The sequence below is a fragment of the Triturus cristatus genome, chromosome 5_1 (genome assembly GCF_964204655.1).
Source record: "Triturus cristatus chromosome 5_1, aTriCri1.1, whole genome shotgun sequence".
NCBI classification, from domain to species: Eukaryota; Metazoa; Chordata; class Amphibia; order Caudata; family Salamandridae; genus Triturus; species Triturus cristatus.
Genome location: NC_140587.1, coordinates 49,590,240 through 49,602,321, shown reverse-complemented (window position 1 = coordinate 49,602,321; position 12,082 = coordinate 49,590,240). Strand labels below are relative to the sequence as shown.

The following is a 12,082-nucleotide window of genomic DNA, read 5'->3' as shown; positions in this document are numbered from 1 at the left end:
AGCTCCAAGATGGGACTTGCGGACTTCTGTCACCATCTTGCCAAGCTTCCGTGCATCGTCCACGGTCTTCAGAACAAGAAGGTTTGCTAGTGGGGTGGGCAGTACATTACTGCCTGGATTTGTACAACAGCTTGTTTGCCAACCTTCAACCCTGCAAATCCAGACATGCAGAGGTGCAGGACGCAGCTGCTCACGCGATATCTGGTCTTGGGAAAAGAGAAGATGTGTACTAAGCCTGGAGAGCTCTTCCCTGCTTCCAAGTTCAAGACAGAATAACATTCGAAGCAGGCTGCTTGGCCTTTATTAACAGATTACCTCCCAGTCAATGGAGATATAAATCTCACAGTATCACCCAGTTTGAAATCTTGATTGTGTCAAAGATTCCTGTCAATTCCTCGAGGTAAGTTCAAACGTCCAAGGGTACTATCTTTTAGAGTTCATTGTCTACTGCTTGAGGCAGATGTCCTCTGCCTATCCTTGAAGCACTGTTCTCTTAGACAACCCACACCAAGATACCATTAGGTCTATGCACAAATAAACGCCATCACTGTTCACGTTTCTGTAATTCATGAAGAGGATATGATCCTGGGTGGTGCTTAAACACAGTGTCAGATGGTGAGTGCAGGCTGGGTGGTGCATCGAACAGAGCATTTCTAAAATAGGATTCTGATATTCTTGTAGGATAGTGAATGTGATTGTGGGTGTTGCACTTGTAGGACAAACAGATACAATAGTGGGTAGCACGTTTGAAGCCTAGGAGAGGGAGATGTGAGTGGTGTGGCGGTATGGTTGAAGGACAGAGATGGTGCACTGTGTGGGTGGTTATTTGGTGTTAAGTACATTTGTTGTACAAAGGATGAGATTGTGAGGTTTAGCTTTTTAATGACAGGATGAGAGGGTGTCCAACACATTTAGACTGGTGCAGTGTTTCTGGTGGATACTTCTGCCTGTGGATTCCTCACCTTTTGAATTACCCCATGCGCAGCATTCCATGTACCTGGAAGCTACATATGCCTTCTTACCTTTGCGTTTATTTCCTCTCCCGTCTCTGTAGGTCTTCCTGGTTCTCACTCTCCAGCTGCTGGTCACCTTCTCTTTTGTCTGCATTTTTACCTTTGTGGAGGGCGTGAAGGTTTATGTTCGTCGTAACCGCTGGACATACTACGTTTCCTACGCAGTTTTCTTCGTCTCGCTGATCACCCTGAGCTGCTGCGGGGATTTCCGGCGCAAGCATCCATGGAACCTCGTGGCTCTGGTAGGAAGCCGAATCCTGCGTCCTCACGTTGACAAATCTTCAGCTCCCCTCATACTGGCTGCAACCTAAGCAAAGACTTGTTAGGACAGGATCCAATCTGGAGATGTTTGAAGGCTGCGGCACGTGGCTGTTCTTCCCCGTGACAGCCCGTCATGTGCAAGACACATGCTTGGCACATGATAAAGCACTGCATGTTAGCTTCTACTTTGGTAGTCCACATGTCTACTGTCCATGCCTGAAAAGGACAGGCTGATTATGTCTTCTGTGCTATACATGCTTGGACAGTCCTGCACTGTTTGGTCTAGAGGAAAGATGTAAAGGTTGACGAGGGGGACGTCCGTGCGTCAGTCAGTCCTGGCCTCCTCTATTGTCACGGCTGCTCGTCTGTCCCCACTGTGGCCTGATTCTACATACACCATATTAAACGACTGGGGGCCAGATGAACAACATTCTTAATTTGCAACGCTTAAATAGTGGTTCTGTAGAAATCACAATTGGAGAATCGCAAATTGGTGTGTACAAAAATAACAATTTTCTAATAGAGAGTCGTATAGAGTAGGAATTGCTATTGGGAAATTGCTTTTTAGGAAATGCTAAACTATTCATTCCTATGTACCTAATGGCCCATAGGTACGAATAGTTTTGCATTTACTAATTTGAGATTTCTTAATAGGAAATCGCAAATTAGAAAATGCAGCATCAAGGGTGCCTTGGGCTTAAGCCCCCCCCCCCCTTAATGCACCCCAAACCTGTGTGAGCTTCATGGCCCTTTAAAAAGAAGCAGTATGGGGTGCTTTCTTTAAATTGCGCATGGTTACCATCGACCTGGAGTTGATGGTGTTTGCATATCCTAAATGCCCATTTCGCATTTAGGAAATGATTTGTACATTTGCTTAGGGAATCGCAAATGGGAAATCCCTATTTGCGATTTCTTATTTGGGTATCGCAAAATGCAATTTCTACTGGGTAGAAATCACATTTTGCAGACACATTTAGGGGTTTGTTTATAGCCAATGGCAATTTTGCTTTTCATAACGGCCCGAAATAGCGATTTCGTCCGTTAAGAAATGCAAAATCGTTCCGTACATCTGGCCCTAGATGGGTAGTGGGATAGAGGGTGTGAGTCGGTCCGGTAGCCTCTGTTTTGCCCGCTGCTCCTTTGTTCGCAATGTGGCCTCATTATCGGTTTGCATTAAATGATACTAGATGTGAGTGTCAGACGAGGCCCATCAGAATCCCTTCTACTCTCATCTTCTGCACCTTTGTCCCCAGTGTGGCCTGACTATCTGCCTGTATCAGGGGTTCCAGTCAAGGTGGGCAGCACGTTGGAGGGGTCGGTGCGCAGGTCATTTCTGGCCTCACCCCCTTGCTCCTTCTCTGTCCTCAGTTTAGCCTGATTCTGTACTTGTGTTATGAGGGTCAAGGTGTACAGCAGGAGGGATGGCATTGTTGTGTGAGTGAGTCATGATAACCCCCAGTCCTCATCTGCTGTCTTCTCTCCCCAGTCCGTCTTGACGCTCAGTTTGTCCTACATGGTCGGCATGATTGCCAGCTTCTACGACACAGACATCGTCATCATGGCTGTAGGGATCACGGCCTTTGTCTGCTTCACCGTCGTCATCTTCTCTTTACAGGTACGTACGGGGAATGTGATTGGCGAGTTTGGAAAGTGCAGGGACCGTGTGGGTTCCAAAATGCTTGTGGTGTTGCCATGGCGTGAACATAGCCAAAAGGTAGCTAACCCCTCAAAAAAAGAGAGCCGGCAAGTGATGAGAAGGGTAGCTGCAAACGGAGCGCGGCTACGGGTCGGATTTGGATTTTGGCGGATGGGTTACTCCGTCACAACGGCGACGGATATACCTCTGCTGAAACCTAAATCTCATAGGATATGATGGGATTTATATTTGGGTGGACGGGATATGAGTCACGATTGTGACAGAGTAACCTGTGTGCCGAAATCTCAATCCGGCCCAAATTCAGCACAATATACAAACGTTTCTCTTCAGCTCTTTCCTAACTTGAAGCAGGGTTGGGCCGTTCAGACGGACATGAGATGTTATTCCAGACCTTGAATAGACGAAGAAAGTCTGCTGCCTTATTCTATTATGCTACATGTCCTGTCTGACGCTGTCCTCGCTCCGGGTGTGCGACGAGCCACCGTGGATGGTGAGTCTGCGGTAATGGTGCTGGTCAAGATGACGTTTAGATAATGCAGCTAGATGTGAAGATCGTGTCGAGAAAGAAGGGTTTGGGTTATTGCACGCTTTTATTACGTTTGAAACAGTTTAAAACCTTAATTGAATGGGGGTCCCCAATTCCCCCCCTCACCCCTCTCCCCACTAATAAAACAAAGACTGTTTCTTTAAGGATTGTAATATGGTACTTTTTTCAGAGGTTTGAAAGTGTAGGTCTAATGTATAATTATAGGTCAGTCGAGGATCATTCATGACAAAAATATTCATTGAGCAGTAATTACATGGAACATGTAGATATTAGTAAACTATTGTCAAAATTTGAAATTTACAAGTTCAGTAGGGATAATTTATATTTTATGGTTCACGATGGTGATCAAGCCACTGTAATAGTTGATTCTGTTTCCCTAGTAAGTGGTGGGGTTTTTTTTTCCTTCTTAGTTGACGCGGTTGTTAATAATATTCCCTCGCATAAACCCCAGGCTATATAACATTTTCTCTATTTTTCGTAAAAAACAAAAATCAATCGAGGTACAATATTTGTCAAGTTCTCGATTAGAGCCAGTGGTATGATTCTTCGTCTTTGTAAATGTAATTTTCATAGAGTTTAATGGCATGATTCACAGACTCTTGCATTGGCGTAATATGACTTCCTGGTTGCTTCCACCTTGACATTTGTGTACATTGTCAGTCCCAAAGGATTGGAAACCTGCTGGTATGTTGATGGTGGTGAAGTGCTCAGCCAATGGCTGTCTAGTATCTCCGTTCTCGCTCATCCTGAAGCGTATGCAGCCCCAGCAAGGGGGGTCAGTGATGCTCCACCAGGATGGTGGTGCTGAGATAATTTTTCTTAAGGCCCGAATGAAACTGGTATGATTCTGCTAAGGGGGGCCAGTGTGGACCCTGGAAGGCCATTGAACAGTACATAGCCCCCCTCCCAATGTAGGAGTATGAGTCTAGAACATCCCTTAAGTCATGTTCTTGGAAGAGCAGTTTCTCTTTCTTCAGCAGGGAGAGCTGGCACCCGGCTTCTTTGTTTTCTTGGTCATTTGTTTCTTGAGGGTGAGGACCTGTGTTCAGAGTGAATCCAAGTGAATTGGTGTTGGGTGAAAGTTCAGGTTCCACGCAGTTATTCTAGTTTAGTTTTGTGTGGTTGAGTGTCATGTAGGGGCTGGACATCCAGATCTGGATGAGCTGCAAGCAGTGTTTGAGGCTTTTGATGTCGGGAGAGGAGGAGACTTTGAAGTACACTTCTGTGTCGTTTAAGTGTTGGCGAAGTTTGATGCTGTTAACAGTGAGTATCAGCCCAAGGGGGGCTCAGTGTAGAGAGGATGATGATGACAGAACAAAATGGAACCCTGGAGGACTCTGCCGGTGATAGGGGGTTTCTGGGTCCTGGACCAACATGTGATCAAACTGATAATGTTGAATCGGTAGGAGAAGAAACAGTGGAGTGAATCCCATTTATGATGTCAGTGTGTGGATGAGGATGTTATGGTCGATGGTGTTGGTGGCAGCTGACTGGTCCAGCAAATATAAGGAGGCAGGGGTCATCTTTATTTGTGTCAGGAGGGCATTCACTACAATTTGTAAAGTAGCTTTCCATGCTTTGAAACCAAATTAATCATTATGCAGGAGATAGTTGGCAATGATACAATACTAGAGCTTTGCATAGATTTTTTTCTGTGATTCTATTAATGAATGGTGGGTGAGCGATGAGCCAGTAGTTGGCGAGGGCATCATGGTCTAGTGGGAGGATCTGGTCTGTCTTGAGCGTCTGGGAAGATTCCTTAAATAAGTGAGGCATTGGCAATGATGAGTAGGAGCGAGCTAGGTTTGCCAGAGAGGAATCTGATGAACGACAAAGATACAACAACCTCTTGATTGAAGGTAGCTTTGAGAGAGTGGAGGATGCCACTGCCGGTCTGTGATAGGCAGGGGTTTGAATGAGGACCTTTGGGAGATGCTACACAGAGGGGCGAGTGTGGGGGTTGCAGGCTTCCTATTCTCTGTGGCTTTGGTCTTTCTATACTTTTTAATGAAAGAAAGGTTCATGACATTTTACTTATCTGTGGTGTGTGGGATTGAAGCGGTTCAGGCAGGGAGTTGAGCACTGATTGATTGTCTTGAAGAGCATTCTGCTTCTGTTGCCAGCTTCATCGATGGTGTTGGTATAGCACTGGCTTTGGCTGATGTGATGAGTTGTGTGCATTTTGCAGGGGAGGGCTTCAATAGCATGCACTGTGGTAGTCGAAATAAGAACTGATTATTGCACTAATAAGTGTGAAACCACTGTTAAACAGCAAAAGAGGCCAGACACACTGAGAAGAAATTTGAATATTTGAGGCTTGTGTTGAATAAACAACGATTATAGATGTAACTGCCTATTCATAGCATGTGTGGCTGTAGATACACATTCTGTGCACACTCCTGCTATCTATTAGTGGACTCAGACATTTACAACTTGTTTTTTCTTCAAAGAAGTGTTTTGATTCACAAAATCCAGTGACGACTCCTCTTCGAGATAATGCACATGGTCAATTGCTCCCTTTCCAGATTGTTTTTCTCCAGCATCTGGTTTGCATGTGCACGTTAAAGCTCACCTTCAACGCCAGTTCTTGAGGCCTTCTTTGCTCTGAGAAGATAATGCCATTGTTGATACTTAATCTCGTAATGCGACCAAGGCATCGGTGACCAGGATTCAAAGAACCGACTCAACGACCACTTGACACCATATGTCAAGAGCAGAGAATGTTCTGGAAGGGGTGATGGAACGGACCCCAAATTAGAGGTGCTCTCAGTTCAAAGCCAAATACCCGACATCACATCCATGTGGGTACTATCAAAAGTACAGCACGGTTACTGTCTAGAACTCCTATCAACCCCAACAAACTCACAAATACATCCTCAATGCACAACACTTGCATCCTCTGAAGGAAGAACTAAAGGCCTGTGTTGCCGAAAGGGCCATCTAAGCAATTCCAAAAACCGTTCCAAACAAATGTCAGAGCAGAGACGTGTATTCACTGTACTTCTTAATCCCAAAGGAGGATAGGACATTGTGACCTATTCTAGACCTAGGATTTTCATATGGTGACCCTTCAGGATGTAAACTATGTTTGCAGGAAGGCGAGTTCTTGACAGCCCTCGACCTCCAAGATGCATATTTTCACATTCCCATCCACCCAGCTCACTGCAAGTACCTAAGGTTCACGGTAGGTGGTCGCCATTATAAATTCAAGGTATTGCCCTTCGGTGTGTCAACAGCACCAAGGGAATTCACAAAATGTCTAGCAGTAGTAGCGGCTCACCTGCGAAGACGGGGTATTGATGTATTGCCTTATTTAGAAGATTTGCTGATAAAGAGTACAGACAGAGTCAAATTTGTACAGGAGACACAAGCCACCATCTCCCTGCTCCACAGATGGAGCTTCACGATCAATGCGATGAAGTCATATCTGGAACTGCTCCAGATCCAACCCTACTTGGGGTCTATTCTCAACACTATCACAACCAAAGCCTAGCCCAATCCACAGAATTCTCAATTTCCAGAACTAACTGGCTCTTTTTCAGCCACATCGTCACCTGCCGGTCAAGATGGTAATGCATCTCCTAGGCATGATGGCCTCTTGCATAGCCATTGTACTCCATGCAAGACTGCACATGCGCACCCTACAGGAGTGCTTAGCGTCACAAGTGAAGAGCAGTCTGGAGCATCTAGTGTCGATGCAGTCCACACTTTATCATTCCCTGCAATGGTGGAACAGCAACAACCTTCTGCAGGGAAGGGCTTTCATGGACCCACTCCCGCAAGTATGGACTGTTCAACAAAGAACTAATCACACCGGTTTTCTAGAGCTCCTTGCAATTCAGCTGGCGCTCAAGGCCTTCCTATCATACATTCACCACAAGGTAATCCTTATAAAAACAGACAATATGATAGAGATGCATTGCATACAAAAGCAGGAACGTATTCATTCCCCACTGCTGTCTTAGTTAGAGAACCTATGTAGATGTGCATTACAACATCACATCCGAGTCCTGGCAGAATGTCTCTCTGGAGTAGACGACAACTTTGCAGACCTCCTAAGCAGGTCGCAGCAACAAGTCCGTGAGTGGTAACTCCACTCACCAGTCCTTCACCGGTACTTCCAGATCTGAGGAACAAAAAATGTAGATCTGTTCGTAACAGCTAAAAACGCAAAATGCCAACACTTCGCCTCCAGGTATCATCACCCACAGTCACCAGGCAATGCACTATGGAGGGATTGGTCAGGGATATTTGCCTACGCTTTTTCACCTCCCACTACTACCATATGTGGTGAGGAAGCTCAGGCAAACCTCTCTCCCTCTAATTCGAGTAGCTCTCATATGGGCGTGATAACCATGGTACACCACCTTGCTCGAGTTGGTGGTGGCCCCTCACAAGAAGCTCCCCAACCAGCAAGACCTTCTCCTAGAAAACCACAGGACAATCAGACACCCAGATCCAAAACGGCTCAATCTAGCTATCTGGCTCCTGAAGTCCTAGAGTTTAGGTACCTAAATCTGCTGTCAGAATATATGGACATTCTTTAAGAAGCAGGATTCCCTACCACTAGAACTTGTAATGCAGCTAAATGGAAAGATTTGTATGTTACTGTACGGCTCAAGACTTTGACCCTATTAATCCTACAGTACAAAATCTAATTTGCTACCTACTACATCTGCAGCGATCAGGTCTAGCTTGAACATCGTAAATCTGCACCTTTCAGTCATTGATGTGTATCTGCAAAACAGAACACTGTTCACTCTTTAGAATACCTGTTGTCAAAGCTTTCATGAAAGGTCTGAAAAGGGTAATACTTCCAGGATCACCACCTGTTCTAGTATGGAATCTCCATTTGGTACTAACTAGACTCGTGGGACTCCCTTTTGAGTCCTTACATTACTGTCCACTTCAATACCTTTTATGGAAAATGGCATTCCAAGGCACCTCTTTACAACGAGTTAGTGAAAACAAGTGCTCACTTTAGAGCAGCCGTTCTTCCAAATGCATCAGGACACGATAGTCCTGAGACCTGATCCAAACTTTTTGCCTATCGTCCTTTTATGTCAATTAAGCCATTGATCCCTCGCCATGTGCACATTCTACTAGGAAGAGGGGTGTTAACATGGCTTTCTTAGGGAACTTTCCAATAGCTCACATTTGTAAAGCAGCTACTTGGTCAACTCCACACACATTTACCAAGCACCATTGTGTGGACGTCCTCTCACACCAACAGACATATGTAGTATAAGCAGTACTGAGAAACATCTGCAACACCCAGTGACTAGCTACCGCATGGGGATAACAGTCTATGCACAGCATGTATATCTACAGCCACACATGCTACAACTGCATTATGTTACTTACCTTAAAAGCATCTATTCGTCCCATGTAGTGCTGTAGTTTCACATGTGCCCACCCACCTCCCCAGAAGTCATTGGTTGTTCCAGATAATAGCCTATATTTGAGATATTCTCTTTCTTTTAATTCACAATGCATGACCATCACTATAACCACTTTTTAGCTCCACTACAATTGCACCTGATCTCCGAAAAACAATCTGAAGAGGGAGCAGATTAGCATATGCATTACCTTGAACATGAGTCGTCACTGGATCTCGTGACTCAAACTTTTTCAAAAGTTGGAAACGTCCAAGCCTAATACCAGATGGCTGGAGTGTGCACAGACAGCATGTGAATCTACAGCACTACATGCGACGAATAGATGCTTGCAAGGTAAGTAACGTAATTCTTCTGGTGAATACTGTATAGTTTGAATCCTCACTGCCCAGCCCCCATTTCCCTCACCCTGATGTGTGTTCTTTACTTTTGGAACTAATATGTGTCCAAGTTAGATTTGCTTGGGACCAGTTATAACATCAATCTTGTCAATAACGTTTTGTCATCTGGGGCCATGGAAAAAGGAAAATTGATGTCTGCAAGCAGGATTGGTGAATAATTGTGGCTCAGTGATGCATCTCCATGATGGACGAGGACGCAGTGTTAGGATTTGAAAGATGAGAAATCTGCAGGTAGATAGCGTGTCCACCATAAAGAGTAACTTGCTCCTATTGATGTTAAATAAGAGAATCTCTGCTGGGACACAGGAGAAGTTGACCTATGAGTATGACTGAAGATGTCCAGTGTAGAGCTGGTTTCATTGGAAAGAAAGGTATTGGTGTGGAACAAGGATGGGGCAGAATGTCTTTAGACCCCACAAGCCAGGGGAATCCCAAACGATGGCACTGTTTGAATCATCACAGACCTGAGAGATGCAAAGGGAATGTCCTCGAGTCTGAATTGTACAGAGAGACCAGAGTATTATGCCTAGGGAGCAATGGCGATTTAATATGCTGCTGTTTTGTTTTTAGACAAAATACGACTTCACCTCCTGCATGGGTGTGATGATGGTCTGCCTGATCGTGCTGCTCGTCTTCTCCATCCTCTGTATCTTCATCCGAAACAAGATCCTGCAGATCGTATATGCCTCGCTAGGTGCTCTGCTATTCACTTGTGTGAGTATCTACCAAAAATGTTCTGACGTTCAAATGCACAGCCACCAACAGGGAATTATTCGAGGGGTGGCCATGAGCATTCCAAAGGGAAAGGCGTCGAATACTGTACAGACAAGGCCAGGGACCCAACTGCACTGTTACTGGGTTTATCTCTGCAAGTTCTTTTCTGGGTGTCCCAAGGCATTCTGTTCTTACAGAGGTATAACTAACTGTTAGGGTTACTGGTCTTTACTACTGCTGTCTTGGCGGGGAGGCACAGCATCCTTTCACTCAAACGGAATGATCAAGTACTTTACTTCTAGCACGGGACTCATGATAGCGGGGTTCAGCAGCCGGTGCTAAATACAGATGGTGGCGGGGTTAGTAACTCAGACAGTACGACACTTGGAATAACTTGAATATCTAGGCACTAACTCCTTTTTTTTTTTTTTTAAACAAAAAAAGGATTTATTACAGGTAAGTAAAATATTCTACATTGAAAGTCAGAGTACATATTGAATGCCTCAAACTTTCTGAGCCTTCGACTCCCCTTACATTTTTGTAATTCCCTAGTGCCAGGCACTAGAAATCAACTTAATGTTGAGTCCTGGGGCCATTGGTAACCTAATGGAGTATCTTTGGATGGAGCTACGTAAAGTTGAAATTAGAAGTGTTCAGTTTGCAACACAGGTCAGTGGTGCAGAGGGCTCAGACAGAAAGAAAAATAGTATTACAACTCTTGAAAATAATGTCTGGTGATCAGAATCAAAGCCAGAAATTGCAGGCATTCGTCGTACTTCTCCGGAGTGTTAGGAATGCAGGCACCTTTCTGACCTAAAAGCTGTACCCTGGTAGACCAGGCTCTATAAAGTCCTTCTAGGCAGTCATAAGTGTGATGCATCTATGTTGGGGGAGGATTACCCATTGTCCAATCATAGCTCGGTTCTTTTAAGCTGCATTGCTGGAAGCCAGAGTCCAACAGCCACAGCAATTCGGGGACAGTGTCCAGCTAATGTTCCTATGTGAAGGATGGTGGGAGAGGAAGTCTGTATGTTTGGTTATGTAAGGAGGGGTTTGTAGAGTGTCACTCCCTATGGCAGTGGTTCTTAACCTTTTGACTTATGCAGCCCCCACTTAATCATTGCTAGAGTCTGAGGACCAACACTGAATTATTATTGGAAACTGTGGACCCCCACTTAGGCATTGCTGTATGCCCGGGATCAAGGCTTATGCATTTTTGATGATTTGAAGTGCAAATGTAAAATACAGAAACAAGCATGTTCGAGGTATATGAGCTGCAGATCACACACTTAGCATAGATCGCCATCTGGTGTTGGGCCTAGATATGTTTGCATTTGTTTTTGTCCTGGAAAGTCTTTGGAAGTCACGAGATAGGTGACTCCTTGTTTGGATCATAGTGCGCATGGGCATCGGCCCCATCCTCAGATTGTTTTTTTCCGCCATCGGACTCGCATGTGTTTCTCGCGCTCCAGTTCGGAACCGGTACGGATTCCATTTCGACGCGCAATCCTCCACCTTTCTACTGTATTGTCTCGATCGCAAACCCTACTCGTCTCGCATCTCTCCAAGTTGAAGTCTTCGATTCCGGTCTTCTACGAAGGCCTTCGGACCTACCTGGGCCTTCGCATCTGGCTCATGGAAAGGACACCATTCAAGAAGTGTCCTCGATGTGGGTCGAAGTTTCCCCACACCAATCTGCATGAGGCGTGTAACCTCTGCTTGTCACCGGAGCACGAGGCCAGAGACTGTCCAGCTTGTGCCTCTTTCCGCTCCAGGAAGACCATTCGGGATCGGCGAGCTCGGGGGACCATGGCTCGCTCGTCGACCTCCATCCCCGACGACATCTACCAAGAGGGCGTTGATTTACCGGAGCAGGAGAGGGTCGAAGAAAGCCTCGTCAGCGCCTCCGAAGCCGATGACTCTGACGTCGAAGAAATCACTCCGGCGCAGAGGGTCGTAAGTAAAGATGTCGACCCCAACCCCCTCCATGCAAAAAAGGCTTCGGTCACACCTTCTCCTTCGGGCCCAGGTGCACACGACACACCGTTTCCCACGCCTCCCCTCGCGCCTGGCAAAGAAGCCTACCAAGCCTT

General features: G+C 45.6%; 1 protein-coding gene across 2 annotated transcripts in view; it reads left to right on the top strand.

Annotated features, from left to right (window-relative positions):
* GRINA (glutamate ionotropic receptor NMDA type subunit associated protein 1) overlaps positions 1–12,082 on the top strand; it is a 312,477-nt gene that overhangs the window by 261,331 nt on the left and 39,064 nt on the right. For both annotated transcript variants that reach the window (XM_085604382.1, XM_085604381.1), the window contains exons 4-6: positions 1,055–1,255; positions 2,761–2,889; positions 9,846–9,989. In XM_085604382.1, coding sequence (XP_085460508.1) covers positions 1,055–1,255; positions 2,761–2,889; positions 9,846–9,989 — 474 coding nt within the window. The remainder of the gene's footprint in view (positions 1–1,054; positions 1,256–2,760; positions 2,890–9,845; positions 9,990–12,082) is intronic.